Raw genomic sequence first — 16,806 nt, forward strand, 5'->3', positions numbered from 1 at the left:
CCCTCTAGCGTCTGTGGTGAACTGGGTGCAGGGTAGGGTTGTCCATAAGGGCTTTACATCATAGCCATGCTTTGGTCAAGAGTAGAGATGGACGAACTTCCGACGGGACGTTTCGCGAACCACGAACGCAGCCGAAAGTTCGCAAACTGCAAAGTTTGCGGCGGGCCCCATTGACTTCAATGGAAGGAAAACTTTAAAAACCTACAGGTCATATTTCCAGCCACAAAATAATTACTAGCTGTGCACACATAATCCCACCACATGGCCACTGACATAACACATGTATGAAGTGAATCTGGGATCGACAACTACAAGCATTCTTTTTTTATATGTGAATTTTTTAAAATTCAGGACTCAGGAGCGCATGCAAGGGAGGAGAGGAAAGGTCAGGGTAGGCTATGACGAGGGTACAGGAGATGATCACCAGCACCGTGATTTAGAGCACTGACACCAGCACTGTGATATAGAGCAGTGCACCACAACCCTATATATTGTACACCTATACCAGTCCTTACAAGGGCCTTTGTGGACCAAGTAGCTAGTGATTTGCAGACTGTACCTCAGTCCCTACACTGATAAAGGACTGCTGCAGAATAGGGCAGCAGTCAAGTATAATATTCTTTCTATATTTGGAAGAAAGTATATTATACGTGTACAACCCTATATATTGTACACCTATACCAGTCCTTAAAAGGACCTTTGTGGACCTAATAGTAATAGCTAGCTAGTGATTAAACTGACTGTCCCTGCTGCACACAGCGTCCTGTCCCTCCCTGCACTGACAAAAGACAGGCTGCTGCAATCACCAACACAGCAGTGCACTGAACCCTATATACTGTACACCTATACCAGTCCTTAAAAGGACCTTTGTGGACCTAATAGTAATAGCTAGTGATTAAACTGACTGTCCTTGCTGCACACAGCATCCTGTCCCTCCCTGCACTGACAAAAGACAGGCTGCTGCAATCACCAGCACAACAGTGCACTCAACCCTATATACTGTACTACACCTATACCATACCAGTCCTTAAAAGGACTTTTGTGGACCTAATAGCTAGCGATTTGTGTCACTACAGTCTCTCCCTGCTCCACACAGTGTCCTGTCCCTACACTGAAATAAGACAGAATGTAAAATGGCCGCCAGATCAGGTCTCTTTATAAGGTAGGGGGAATGTCCAATTGTCCATGTGCTGAAATGTCTCAATTGGCTGTCCTGTACCCCGTGATGGATATGTCATCATGGGTCAAAGTTCTTTCACACTGTAAACACATATGTCCGCCGGGCGAACAGCGGCAATAGTCCACCGATCGGGCGAATCGCGCACACGCAAAATTCGCCACGTAACGACCGCCAGGCGAACAGTTCGGACATCCCTATTCAAGAGTAGAAGTTGAAGTGGTTTTATTACCATAGGGAGCCTTTTAATAATAAAAATAATACATTCTAAATGCACCAAATCAGACAGCTTTGCATCTTCTTTTCTGATGACCTTCACTGGGTATATTCAGATATTTATGAAGCTGCAACAGGCCAGCAGTAGAAAAAAATAGAAAAATAATTGTTTAACCACTTCCCGACCGCCGCACGACGATGTACGTCGACAGCATGGCACGGGCAGGCATATGGGCGTACATGTACGTCCCTGCCTTCCCGCGGGTCGGGGGCTGCGGCGGTCGGTATTCGTGCGGGAGCGATCCCGGACGAGGGGGCGGCCATTCGTTCATGGCCACCCCCTCGCGATCGCTCCCGACGAATAGGAATCGTTCGTGACATCACTTCCTCTCCTGTAATGTAAACACAGGAGAGGAAGTGATGTACTCTCTCCTCCGTGTCGGTATTTTTCGTTCCGACACCGAGGAGAGAGGATCGGTGAGTTGCACCAACACGTCACTACACAGTAGAACATGCCAGGCACACTCACACCCCCCCGATCACCCCCCCAATTACCCCTGCCCCCCAGTCACAGTGACACCAATGTCATTTTTTTTTTTTTTTTTTTGCATTGGTGTCATTTGTGACTGTAATAACTGTTAGGGCAGTTAGGGTTAGCCCCCTTTAGTTCTAATGTACCCCCCTAACCCCCCCAATAAAGGTTTAACCCCGTGATCACCCCCCGTCGCCAGTGTCACTAAGGCTGGGTTCACATTGCAGCGGTTTATGAGAACGAATGTGATTCGCACCGCACTGCAGTGCAAATCACATCCGATCTCTGTGCGATTCGAGTTCAGCCATTCGCCGCACCCGCCGCACCCGCCGCAAATTCGCACGGGACCCTTTTTTTGGCCCGCAGCAGAATCGGATCGCATGGGTGTTCACACCATGCGATCCGAGTTTGCAGATCGCACTGCGATATGCGAACTGATCTGGGGGTGTCATTAACATTTCACTGACACTCCCAGCAGTTCGCATAGGGCAGTGTGAACTGCCGCCGGGAGGCATGCGATGCGGGAACCCGCCGCGGATTCGTGGCGTTCCCGCATCGCTCCAGTGTGAACCCAGCCTAATAAGCGATAATTTTTCTGATCGCCGTATTAGTGTCACAGGTGACGCTAGTTAGGCAGGTAGGTATTTAGGTTCGCCGCAGCTTTTTATAGCGCCAGGGACCCCCATATACTACCGCATAAAGCCCCCTGATTGCCCCCTAGTTAACCCTTTCACCAGTGATCACCATATAACTGTTACAGGTGACGCTGGTTGGTTAGTTATTTTTTTATAGTTTCAGGGCACCCGCCATTTATTACCTAATAAAGGTTTAACCCCCTGATCACCCGGCGGGTGTCATTTGTGACTGTAATAACTGTTAGGGCAGTTAGGGTTAGCCCCCTTTAGTTCTAAGGTACCCCCCTAACCCCCCCAATAAAGGTTTAACCCCGTGATCACCCCCCGTCGCCAGTGTCACTAAGGCTGGGTTCACATTGCAGCGGTTTATGAGAACGAATGTGATTCGCACCGCACTGCAGTGCAAATCACATCCGATCTCTGTGCGATTCGAGTTCAGCTATACAGATAGTATGGCTGAATTCGTGTCGCACCCGCTGCACCCGCCGCAAACTCGCACGGGACCCTTTTTTTGGTCCGCAGCAGAATCGGATCGCATGGGTGTTCACACCATGCGATCCAAGTTTGCAGATCGCACTGCGATATGCGAACTGATCTGGGGGTGTCATTAACATTTCACTGACACTCCCAGCAGTTCGCATAGGGCAGTGTGAACTGCCGCCGGGAGGCATGCGATGCGGGAACCCGCCGCGGATTCGTGGCGTTCCCGCATCGCTCCAGTGTGAACCCAGCCTAATAAGCGATCGTTTTTCTGATCGCTGTATTAGTGTCACAGGTGACGCTAGTTAGGCAGGTAGGTATTTAGGTTCGCCGCAGCTTTTTATAGCGCCAGGGACCCCCATATACTACCGCATAAAGCCCCCTGATTGCCCCCTAGTTAACCCTTTCACCAGTGATCACCATATAACGGTTACAGGTGACGCTGGTTGGTTAGTTATTTTTTTATAGTTTCAGGGCACCCGCCATTTATTACCTAGTCTCACTAGTGTACCCCTAAATTTAGGGGTGTCTACTTTCCAAAATGGGGTCATTTGGGGGGGGTTTGTGCCATCTTGGCATTTTATGGCCTTCAAAACTGTAACGCCCTTAGAAAGCCTGAAGGCGGTGCTTGGTTTTCGGGGCCCCGTACGCGGCTAGGCTCCCAAAAAGTCCCACATATGTGGTATCCCCGTACTCAGGAGAAGCAGCAGAATTTATTTTGGGGTGTCATTTCACATATGCCCATGGCATGCGTGAGCAATATATCATTTAGTGACAACTTTGTGAAAAAAAAAAAAAAAAAAAAAAGTTTGTAATTTTCCCGCAACTTGTGGCAAAATATAAAATATTCCATGGACTCAACATGCCTCTCAGCAAATAGCTTGGGGTGTCTACTTTCTAAAATGGGGTCATTTGTGGGGGTTTTGTGCCATCTTGGCATTTTATGGCCTTCAAAACTGTAATAGGTAGTGAGAAGTGAACTCAAAAATTTACGCCCTTAGAAAGCCTGAAGGCGGTGCTTGGTTTTCGGGGCCCCGTACGCGGCTAGGCACCCAAAAAGTCCCACATATGTGATATCCCCGTACTCAGGAGAAGCAGCAGAATTTATTTTGGGGTGTCATTTCACATATGCCCATGGCATGCATGAGCAATATATCATTTAGTGACAACTTTGTGAAAAAAAAAAAAAAAAAAAAAGTTTGTAATTTTCCCGCAACTTGTGGCAAAATATAAAATATTCCATGAACTCAACATGCCTCTCAGCAAATAGCTTGGGGTGTCTACTTTCTAAAATGGGGTCATTTGTGGGGGTTTTGTGCCATCTTGGCATTTTATGGCCTTCAAAACTGTAATAGGTAGTGAGAAGTGAACTCAAAAATGTACGCCCTTAGAAAGCCTGAAGGCGGTGCTTGGATTTCGGGGCCCCGTACGCGGCTAGGCTCCCAAAAAGTCCCACATATGTGGTATCCCCGTACTCAGGAGAAGCAGCAGAATTTATTTTGAGGTGTCATTTCACATATGCCCATAGCATGTGTGAGCAATATATCATTTAGTGACAACTTTGTGTAAAAAAAAAAAAAAAAAATTTGTCATTTTTTTGTCATTATTCAATCGCTTGAGGCAAAAAAATAAAATATTCAATGGGCTCAACATGCCTCTTATCAATTTCCTTAGGGGGTCTACTTTCCAAAATGGGGTCATTTGGGGGGGTTTTGTACTGCCCTGCCATTTTAGCACCTCAAGAAATGAGATAGGCAGTCGTAAACTAAAAGCTGCGTAAATTCCAGAAAACGTACCTTAGTTTGTAGATGTGACAACTTTTGCGCAAACCAATAAATATACAATTATTGACTTTTTTTTTACCAAAGACATGTGGCTGAATACATTTTGGCCTAAATGTATGACTAAAATTGAGTTTATTGGATTTTTCTAATAACAAAAAGTAGAAAATATCATTTTTTTTCAAAATTTGCGGTCTTTTTACGTTTATATCGCAAAAAATAAAAATCGCAGAGGCAATCAAATACCATCAAAAGAAAGCTCTATTTGTGGGAAGAAAAGGACGCAAATTTTGTTTGGGTACAACATTGCATGACCGTGCAATTACCAGTTAAAGCAGCGCAGTGCCAAAGTGTAAAAAGACCTCTGGTCATTTACCAGCAAAATGGTCCAGTCTGAAAGTGGTTAAAGGTGGCACATGATTTATTGCTTATATTGACAATATCACATTCAACTTTCTTATGCACTAATGCCAGTGTGTGGTATTGTCCTCTCTGTAGGTGGGACACTGAAGGGCTCCTGTGCAGAAATGTCATTGACTTCACTGTCAGCTACCACAGATAGATACCACAGCTGTGTTTTGTCATGCATTTTTTGCACTAGGTATCTTGGAAATTCAGATTTCAACTATTAAAGCATTCCTTGGTAATAGGTTTCTTAATTGATAGAAAATATGTGTTATTTGATAAACAATCTCCATTCTTCCCTTCTATTAGGACTGTGAGAAAAAAGGATTTATGAATAAACTGTATGCCATTCAAGAGGTGTGCGTCAGTGTACAGGGCGTGCTTGATGAAGTGGCTTCTTTGGGTGAGAGGATAAAAAAGTGAGTACATACGTGTCAATATATATTGCCATAGAAGACCATATTCAATACAGCTACAGTTTATTTCTGTATCTAGGATCACTTTAAATATGACTAATGTAATCCAAGTAGGCTGGCAGGAAAAAGACAGAGAAAAACATGTTGTAAAATCTTTGGATTGAAAAAGCAAACAGATAATGAAGAACATTTACAATATGCGCCTTTGGGTTGCTGAGTCCCAATTCATGAACTTTCTCTATTAAAAGGCCTCAGTGCCTCAAAAGCTCTTTGATAATTCATATGTTCAAGCTGGGGTTCTGCTAAATTTCTCTAGGCTCTCACAATAAGGTGAATCCCATGACATTTGCTCAGTGGGAATTACAGCTTCAAATTCAAAATGAAATAGTGTACAAAGGAGCCATGTCATTTCAACATAACGTGGTAGAACTTAAAACCCTTGCAGCTGATGAATTTTGGAAGGTCATATTACCTTCCACAGGTGGGCTGAGTGCTGCTGTCGGTCATCCATACCTTTGCTATGCATTAGACAGAACAGCAGCAGAGGATTTTACACACCCATGTACACTTTGCTACCACTACTCACCCTGTGTGAGCAATTATTTCTTTCACTATTTTGGCTTCCTAGTATACGTGGGCATACCATCCTCCTTTTTTAGCTTGACCAAAATTTGCTAAGCAAAACAAATCTGGAATATTCATGAACTATAATGACTACCAAGTACTTAATGGACTGCATGGTTTGTTGCTCCTTAATATAAACAGGATTTCCTAAGGTCCTATTAGGACTCCAGAAGCTAGTTCACTCTACCATTGTACTTAAAGAAGAGTTGCACCTTTAAAAAAAATATTAAAAGCCAGCAGCTACAAATACTGCAGCTGCTGACTTTTAATAAATTGACACTTATGCCGCGTACACACGAGCGGACTTTTCAACATCCAAAGTCCGACGGACTGAGTCCGTCAGACTATTCGATCGTGTGTGGGCTGCAACGGACTTTAGCTTCGCAAAAGTCTGACGGACTTTAGAAATGAAGCATGCTTCAAATTTTCCCGACGGAACTCCGCCGGACCCGGTCCCCTTCGAAAAATCCGCTCGTGTGTATGCTACTCCGACGGACTAAAACCGACGCTAGGGCAGCTATTGGCTACTGGCTATGAACTTCCTTATTCGAGTCGGGTCTTACGTCATCACGTTCGAATCCGTCGGAGTTTAGTGTGATCGTGTGTGGCCAAGTCCGTTCGGCCGAAAAGTCTGTCAGAACTCCGTCGGAACTCCGGCAGAACTCCGGCGGAACTCCTTTGGAAGTCTGTCGGACATAAGTCCTCTCGTGTGTACGGGGCTTAACCTGTCCCAGGGTCCAGCGATGTCGGCAGCAGATGACGAGCAATCCTCTGTCAGGGAATCGGGAAGTGAAGCATTGCGGCTTCACTGACCAGTTTCCTACTGTGCATTTGCGCATCGTGCTGCGCATCTCCACTGGTCCCCGCTGTGTCCTGGGAACTGTGTGTTTCCCAGAACACAACAGAGGGGGGCTTCTGCAGCTATCTTGTCCCGGAAGTGGGTGCAGATACCTGGATTATCCAGGTATCTGCACCCCCTCCCCCCTGAAAGGTGCCAATTGGGGCACCGGAGGGGGGGAGGGATCAGATGAGCGGAACTTCCACTTCAGGGTGGAGGTCCGCTTTAAGCTTCCCCTGGGAGCTTTTAATATTTCTATACACCTTGGCTATCCAAACTCCTGCTCTCCTACTGTTACATTCACCACAGTGTGAAAAAAAGACTATTTATTCACCAAGTATGGATGCAGCTCTCATAATGGCTACGGTAATTGTGCTGACTTTGGAACTTCAAGTGGAACTCCATGCAAAAAAGATAAATTGTTTGTTACCCCAACACTTCATATTACCGATATGCGCCTGGTGTACTATGTACTTGTATGAGAAAGTATCCTGTACTCTTTGTATTGCTTCCTTTATGGGAAATCCCTGGCCAGTCCCCTTGCTTCCCTATTAAAAATTGACCATACTAAACAGGGGAACACACTGTGGCCAGTTCTCTAGCTGTGCTGGAAACCCAGTGTGCTCACCTCCAATGATCAGATTTGTCCTGACACAACCCCCCCTCCCTTTCACAGCCATTCACTGGGAATATCAGTTTGCTGTTGTTTCTACTCCCCCAGCTTATGCAGCTGACAACAGAGGGAATGTGATTACTTATAAAAAAAGGAAAAAGGCTTTTTTATAATGTTTTTATATCTATACACAAATGTTTTTCCTTTCTTTTCTGTTTTAAACTGATCGCTTAATATCACTTTAAGAACAGGGTTGTGATAGTGGAAACACATCTCTGGTAGTCAGGATGATCACTCATGGCACATTTCAATTCAGCTTGCTGCCTCTTGGATCATCAATTGAAATGATCAGTTGTACCCGTAAGGGTAAATGTCCATTGATTATTGTTCATGACAGGTTATTCCACCACACCAAAAGTGCACCTCCACCACATAGAGAACATGCTTACCAGATGGCAAGCTTGGAAAGCTTGCGGCTAATACCCAGCCAGAGCCTTTATCCTGGGGAGAAATCTGATGCCAGCTCTAGAAGAGATAACACTCCATACAGGAAAGGCCAACCAGATGTCTTACCGCTCTCACAAGGTCCAAGGAGTATACCTCCATCTCAGCATGCAAAGGACAATGAGCCAGGATACCCATAAAGAAGAGCTTGTTATAGTGTAAAAAATAGTATTGCACTTACAGCAAAGAGCAGATAAAAAAGCAAGGAATAAAAAGCTGGCTGGCTTGCATAGAACACCCGTCCTTCCGGGATCTTAGTAACATGGTGACATCAGCACGTCCCTCCCTCTGACGCATTTCATCACAAGATGACGTCCTGTGGCACTGAGGTGCTGAGGTGGCGGTGTACTCCTTGGTCCTTGCCAGACTGGTGAGACATCTGGTTGGCCTTTCCCGTATGGAGTGTTATCCCTTCTAGAGCTGGCATCGATTTCTCCCCAGGATAAAGGCCCTGGCTGGGTATTAGCCACAAGCTTTCCAAGCCTGCCATCTGGTAAGCATGCTCTCTATGTGGTGTAGGTGCACTTTTGATGTGGTGGAATAACCTGTCATGAACAATAATCAATGGACATTTACCCTTATGGGCACAACTGATCATTTCAATTGATGATTTCAGTAGAGCTGCATCTTTATTTAGTTTGTTTTTCATATTTATGTGTTAGCGCAGTAATTTTTAGTTTTTTCTGACAAAGCTAAAATGTTTAACCAGAAAAAGTGTGCACCTGTCTGGCTTTGCAGAATGATAGGAGTCACTAAATCACAGGCCTGGCTGAACATAAATACAAGTCCTACTTTAAGCAAATGATCATTATCTCTGGGGTCACTAGGAATATATCAAGTATCTACTAAAAATGGACATGTCACTTTAAGATGCACGCACCTTTTCATGTAATATTTTAGGTATCAGCAAAGTGTATTCACCACAACTAACAGTTGTCTATAAGGCGCTTTTTGTACATACTGCCTGATTTGCTGCTAAACCGCTTGGACATAGATACTGTAGATGCAGTGACAAAAGATGTTTTAAAAACAGACATTGCATTGTCAGCCATTCCCTTGTTTGTATACATACCCAACACTGTGTGCTATTCTGCTACAGTACCCCTTTAGCTACCCTATATGAGCTATGTCACAGTATATTATAAGAGTATGTCTGATTAAATGGTTAGATCCATTCCCCTGATGCATGAAGACAGTTTACAAAGTGTTATAATTCACGATGAAGAGCTGTTGGTCAATATTCTCAGTTCTTGTATTATTTCTAGTAAGTGAGTTATTGGATATTGAAGAGTGATTAATAGGAGCCATTGTCTCTAATGTTGTTGCCGTACGATTTATTTGGCATCATTTATCTTGGCATTTCCTCTTGTGCACATCCAGCAGTAAGCAAAGAAGAGTAATACGTCTGCCTGTCTCGTTTAGCCCTGCACACTTTATTTGTTATGTCTTTCATTAGATATATGAGAGGATTAGGCCTGTGACTCATGTCATTTTTTTTCCATACAGCACAGTCAACTGGACGGTCCCATTCCTAACCTGGCTGGCAATTATCACCTTGTGCGTCGTAACGGCTGTGCTATATTTTATCCCACTCAGATACCTCGTCCTTCTGTGGGGTAGGTAACATATTAGTAGAGCCATTGATGCTCTCCACTGATAAGTGTTTTTTAATAGGATGACTTATAGTTTTAGCAGCTACAGCACTTATGATCTAGAAAAGATTGTCTGATCGAAGAAGGCAAGAGAACTGAAATATCACTACACTGTAAATGTGTATCTCAGCTGTTCATTTTACTCCGAATTTGTCATCATACTAAAAGTTTGCAGCATATGGCCTATTCCCGAGAAACTGAGTGCAATTTATTTGGCTTTTTCATAGGATCAGTCCACCCAAATCTGATATTTTAGGTCTGGTAGGACACTGGCAGGTTCAGTGTCATACCTCTCATAGAACTCCTGCCGTATTTCTGGTGGAATAAAATAGCAAAAAAGTAAAGATAATTAAAAGTAAAGTGATCAGATAGGCACCAATCTCTGGATATATCTAAATAAAATGCATTTTCATAAAACCCAAGTAAATGAAACAATTCATGTACTGTTTCAATAAAGGAGACATTTGCAGAGGTACAGATAGAGGTTACCATCATGGGTATCTGTGAAGGTTTGCTACCTGGTCATGTATGAAGGGGAATCTGTTATCTGGTATCATGATCCAGTGAGCTCAGTTTCTCTCCTACTTTTCATATGTGCAAGGCTTATTTCAGTCAGTCAGAGTTTATCATCCGCCCACTGTCTAAAACCGCATTGTTTTAAGTAATATGATGTCTTATGAGCACTGCTTGCTGAGCCATGTTGCTTTTAGATTCCCTGCTCCATCACATTCAAACATAGATGGTATCAGCATCCTGCAATCCCTGTTACATCAGAGCTCAGACTGGGAGAGAGAGGGAAGCAGCATGTAGCAATCCCCCTTAAGGGCCACAGATAAACTGGGATCCCCCACCCTACACAGCCAGCCACACCACAGTTTTACAGGCACTTCAGAGTCAGAGAACAGTCCATGTTTTTTTTTTTTATTGAGGATAATAAATTGGATAGGGATGGGAGGTTATGGGATGCCCTCTTGACTTCAATAGCTTCAGGGACAGCTTCTTATATACAGTCTCTATATACAATCTATATATACAACTCCACTTCTTCCTCCAGCACACACTCAGTCAGATTAAAGGAAATAGCCCATTACAGGCAGGAACCTGAGGCCCCTTGGTTGTGTAGCAAAGTATTACAGTGTCAAGCTTGTACTCCCTCCTGTGGCTACTGATCCCAAAACCACCTCTTTAGCCACTGCCAACCCACCTGGCTGCAGCTGCCCCTTTACTAGCCCTCCAGGCTAACTTCTTCACCACAGTCCTCCAGACTGACACTCACCCTGCCACCTGGCTGACTCTCTGGAGCTCTCCCAGTAGTGCTGAGTCCTCTCTCCTTGCTCCCATGCCTCTAGGAAGGGCTTCTTCCATGTGTTTTGGCAGGATCCTTCCAGACTAGGGGGCATTCTCAAGGGCCATTGACAGCCTCCTGAGCATTCCATCTCCATCTTCCACCGACTGCCCCTCCTGGCATGACACATGCCTATTTATGAGGTAGCCTGCTCCATTCCAACCCTTTACTGGGGATTGGCTGAGGCCCTCAAAAATATTCCAAGTAGCTCCTCCTAGCTTCCACACTATATGCCTAGAACATTCTTCAATGTCCCAGAAAAAAAGAGTCACTGAACCCTGACCCAGATTTACAGCTCAGGCTTAGCACTGAGCTGAACCAAGTTTTCCCACATTAACCATTCTACACTAACAAACCTAGCACACTAGAGGGTGCTACAAACACAAGGAGCCAATCACATGTGCTGCAGTGCATATGTGCTAACAAAGAACATGCAGGCAGGAGGAGAAAGCAGGGTACAAGAGAGATGAGCTAATCAGAGTCCTGCTTCTTCTTCAGGCTGTGGGCAGGGATATGTCCTAGTTGTACTACAGTAAAGTCAGGTCTCAAGGGTGGGCTCTGCTGTCTGCCTTGGTGGGGTAAACCTTGAGAATGAATGGACAGAACTATAAATTCTTTCACCAGTAAATGTTATATATATATGTATTTAAATTTGATCAAATAATCTGGAGTTAAACATTAACATTTCACTGACTTCAGCTGTTGCTTGGAGTAGCTCTAGATCTTGTTCAAATGTATGTTTTAAATCTGCTGTTCTCTCCTTATAATACAATTCTGTATCTTTATGTGATCTCTAAAAAAATACAAGTAAACAATGATAAGCTTTGTCCATGTTAGTGATTTACAGCACAGAGTTCAGAAACAATTTGGTAATGTTACTAAAAACAGGCTGTTTCCCCTTGTCCCTAACGGACCTCTTAATGCTTAATGGCTTTATGCTGTAGTGGCTACAACATAATGTATGACACACCACGCCAGCACTAAAGAGATTGAAGCAAGCGTTGGCTCTTTTCATTTATTAGATACAAAGGTCTTCACAGAGATTTCCCACATGACAGCACTTCTGCCAGCAAACAGAGCGCAAGGCCAGATCATCCACATTCTAGCACAAGATGACTTGACAATTTTGTTTTCACTGGCTGGATTCTGAACCAAAACTAAAATGACTTTACCCATTGTTTACCATGTATATCCATTACTACAATTTGGATGAAACATTACGTTTGGCCATTTCCAACCCATATCCAGACCTCTAGCAATTAAAATTGTCACATTCAGCAGCTAAATTATCAATTATACTTAAAGCTGCTTATAGACAGACAGATTTTGCATGCATAGCGTTGTCAGAGTAGATATGTAACATAGACTACAAACCCCATGCAGAGAAATGATAAACAGTCTAAAATAACAGAACCTTCAGTGCAGTGAGTTTGGACTGCACATGTCCAATGGTACTAATAACATTTCTGAAATTGCTTTACCATATAACCACCTGATTCAGATGGTGCTAATCAATGATGATGAGTAAGCCCTTGTACACACGGTCGGAGATTCCGACGGAATGTGTCCTATCGGACCGTTTTGTCGGATATTCCGACTGTGTGTGGTCTCCATCGTACTGTTTCCATCTGAATATCCGACGGACCAACTTTTCCATCTTGCCGGTAAAATTTTCCGACAAAATGCTCCGATCGGACATACTCCGATCATGTGTAGCCTACTCCGACGGACAAAGTGCCACTCATGCTCAGATCAAATTCCTAGACCAAAGCTATTGGCTACTAGCCTGAACGTAGTCCCGTCGTAACGAAATAACGTCATCACGTTATGTACAATCGGATTTTCCGACAACTTTGTCCGACCTTGTGTATGCAACAGTTTCGGACAAAATTCGGCAGACAAAATCCAACAGATTTGGTTGTCAGAATGTCCGACCGTGTGTACAAGGGCTTACATGATCTTCTGTAGGGAAAAGGAACTTTCGCTCTATGAATATAAATTTATTAGAAAGATAACAACACAGCTGACGTTTCTTATTGCTTACTAAGGATAAGCTCAGGCGTGTTCGCATAGTTCACGTGCAGAGCCCTCCAGGAAGTCGGTGCAGCGCTAATCACAGACAGTGAGACAATGCCTGATCTCTGTAGCTGCGCATCGGGGCAATGTCTCACTGCCTGTGATTAGCACATCGCTGCGCCAACTTCCTGGCAGGCTCTGCATGTGGAGTATGAGAACACGCCTGAGCTCATCCTTATTGCTTACCAGTCTGCTTCTACTGTAAGCTATAATTACAGCCAATTTCAGAATTGCACATGTACAGCAGGCCAAAAAAATAATTATCTACGCATGTGCTGCGTAAATTGTATCTATACGTTTTCTGTATAACAACACTATGTTACACGGGATACAGAATACAACAAAAAAACGATATTTTCATAGCACTGTAAATGGTTACGTGTATGTGGTCATGGTGCATCAGTCAACGATCAGGGAAGCTAGCATGTCACAAAGTATTTATACACAGTGAGTATAGTCAAAAACTATAGTAGAACAGCTTACATCTTCAGTGGGAATGGATAGAATTTATTTCAGGTTTTGATTACTGTCTTTTTCTTTGTTAAAGAGATTTCTCTTTTATTCCTTTCCTTGTGCCACAGCAGAAATTAGGAAAACATCATCCATGGAGTCATAGATCTCAGCAATACAGCACAAGAAGCCATTTGCCACTATTCCGATTAAAGTGTTTATTTTGCATGCTGTGTCCCTGGTAGGGAGATTTCCCTCTCTTTCTGCCCCAGTGATGCAATAGGAAGTGAAAAATCTCCCCAAAGGGGCTTACAGCAATAAAAACCTTACAGCAGTGCTAACCATTTTCTACTGCTACACTAAAAGTAAAGGTTTTTAATGGAGTTATAGTTTAACATAACATGTCTCAAGCCTGAGCAACTCAAACTAAGCATTTGCTGATACCTTTATTCAGTGCAGACAATTGCCAGTCACCACACAGAGTGTAAATAAGTGAAAACTGCATGTCTAACAATTGGTTGATCAAGAGAATTAAACAGTAGGTAAATCTTGACTTTTCCTACGAATGTCAAACTTGACCCCACCCGTATCACTATTGTTTAGTGCAGCCAGCCATCACATTATAGGCCCAGCTGGCATTTGGGACCAAGTTTTATATAGAGTTTTATATATTGTCTAAGTATGTATGTAGCAAGAAACTGTTTTAAGTGTCTGGTTGTAATGATCGTCTTGAAATGCTGTTTTACTGACTCTGACCTCTGCTTATGTATATTTATCATTTGACCAGTTTCAAAAAAGGCTTATTTTAATTAGCGATATTTAATGTAATCATTGATGTGAAAATGTAGGAGAGAATATTTGCATAGATTTAAACTGAACTTAACTTTTACAGTTTCTCCCTATTCTTTTTTTTTTTTTAGGAATTAATAAGTTTACAAAGAAAATTCGAAGCCCCTACACAATTGACAATAATGAAATTCTTGACTTCCTTTCCAGAGTACCATCCGATGTGCAGTTGGTGAGTGGTCTCTATAATATTACTGTGCAAAAACCTAGAGGGTATATAATCAGAGTGTAGTTCTGATTCCTTGGTTCAAACATATCTGGAGAACCTATGAGTTTGGATTTTAATCAGAACTCACCTGAGCGGTAGCCCCAAAACTGTGCAATGCTAAAAATATAAAGATAGTGAGATTCAATTGTGGTTACACAATATTCAAACTCAGCCTCTTATTCATTAGTCAGGTGGGCTGGTAGGCATCTTGAGTGCCATGCAAAAGAATCACTTAACCACCTTCCTTCCCCTAACTATGCATACCCACTCTTCCTCACTCCCATCCCTCTCTTGAAAAAAAGCCCTGGGTAAGTTCCAAACTAACTTGTCTAAGTTCATACAGGGCTATTGGTTCTTTCCCTACCTCCATGTACTGTAACAGGTCTAAAGCAATCAAAAGGACCTTGGCATTGTCATATATGAGAGGGGGGGTGAGCCGCATGCATATCCACACCCATAAGTACCAGTTATTTTTATTTATTTTTTTAGATATTTTTATTGAGTTTAATGACAAGCGTACACACAAGAAAAAGCAAACACTTTGTTGCCCATCTCAGTGCACAGAAAGGGACTATGCGCTCAACAAGCATTAAACAATAATATGCAAATATTATCTCACACTTCCCTTGTGGTTATTGAATATATGATAAGGCACTATATAGGTAACATATTTTGAGTCTAATAAATACTGTACGAATTGAAATGAATAAGGTGGTTAGCACAATCAAATAATGATATAGCTAGCAGATTGACGTTGAGGTAAGAGTCAGAGGGATAGCTATCCATCTGCCCCAAAATTTATGAAATGTTTTTTCTCTTTTTCGGTTCTCAACTGTGAGTTTATATAATGATAGAGAGTTTTTAATTTGTTTCAGCCATGTTTGTCTTGTTGGGGACTTCCATGATAGTAATATGGACTTTTTTGCATAAAAATATAAGATGTAAAAGTAGTTTCTTAGCATGAGAGGGGTCGCCAAAAATGCCTCCACAAGGGGTTATTGGGGCAGGTCAACCATGAGTCTTTATAAAGTTTCACAACAACCAATTTAGATAAGGAGAGGGAAGTACATAACATTGACATGACTGGGCAATCTGGGACATGCCCACTATATATACCATTGTGGAGGGTTTCCAAGGAGAAGGAGATAGGTTCCTCTATAGTGGTGCAGGCGTTGGCCACAACCGGTTGTAGCCAGTCATAGATATGGACCCGTTTTGATGCCAAGTAATAGAGATACAAGTTGGGAAACGCTAAGACCTCCAAGTGTGTGGGGAGATATAACGTTTCAAGTGCCACCCTAGGAGGACGGCCGTTCCATACGAACGCTGTGCATATTGTATCAATAAGTTTAAAAATGGATTTGGGGATTTTGCAGGGGGAATTGGCCATAATGTATAGTAAATTGGGTAAATAGATAATTTTAAGGACATTGGCCCTTCCCATAAGGTCCAGGGGTAGATCCATTCATTGCTTAGTCTGACTCTGCAACTGGATTAATAGGGGCACAAATTGTTAATATAAAAAGATAAAGGTAAATGAACTATAACTCCTAGGTATCTAAAGGAAGGCAACATTTGTAGTCTGGAATCCAGGTGAATTATAGGTATTGGTTCTTGATCCGAAGGGAAAAGATTTGATTTATCCCAAATCACCTGGAAGCTAGATAAACTAGGGTGTCATCCGCGTAAAGCAAAACATGCTTCTCTATGGTACCTACAGGGAAGCCTTTAATTTAAGGGGAACAACGAATACATATAGCAAGAGGCTCCATAGCCAAGGTGAATAGGAGGGGTGACAATGGACACTAGTTATTGGGAAGGCATCAGTAACATGAGAATTAACTCATATACGGGCCAGTGGTGACGTATAAAGGAGTGTTATACAAGCTACAATATAAGGGCCAAATCCGTAAAGCTGTAGCTTTTGAAAAAAGTAGGACCATTCCACACTATCAAAGGTCATACATGTATCTGGGGGGGATATGATAGTGCGAGTGGGAGAGCAATC

The 16,806-nt window shown here is 42.9% G+C and overlaps 1 protein-coding gene across 4 annotated transcripts in view; it reads left to right on the top strand.

The window, feature by feature from the left end:
- MCTP1 (multiple C2 and transmembrane domain containing 1) overlaps positions 1-16,806 on the top strand; it is a 1,143,431-nt gene that overhangs the window by 1,109,010 nt on the left and 17,615 nt on the right. For all 4 annotated transcript variants that reach the window (XM_077462382.1, XM_077462384.1, XM_077462385.1 and 1 more), the window contains 3 exons: positions 5,536-5,645; positions 9,728-9,837; positions 14,665-14,762. In XM_077462382.1, coding sequence (XP_077318508.1) covers positions 5,536-5,645; positions 9,728-9,837; positions 14,665-14,762 — 318 coding nt within the window. The remainder of the gene's footprint in view (positions 1-5,535; positions 5,646-9,727; positions 9,838-14,664; positions 14,763-16,806) is intronic.

Source organism: Lithobates pipiens, unplaced genomic scaffold (genome assembly GCF_037356315.1).
Source record: "Lithobates pipiens isolate NorthernLeopardFrog02 unplaced genomic scaffold, aLitPip1_a1.2 Scaffold_3, whole genome shotgun sequence".
Lineage (NCBI taxonomy): Eukaryota > Metazoa > Chordata > Amphibia > Anura > Ranidae > Lithobates > Lithobates pipiens.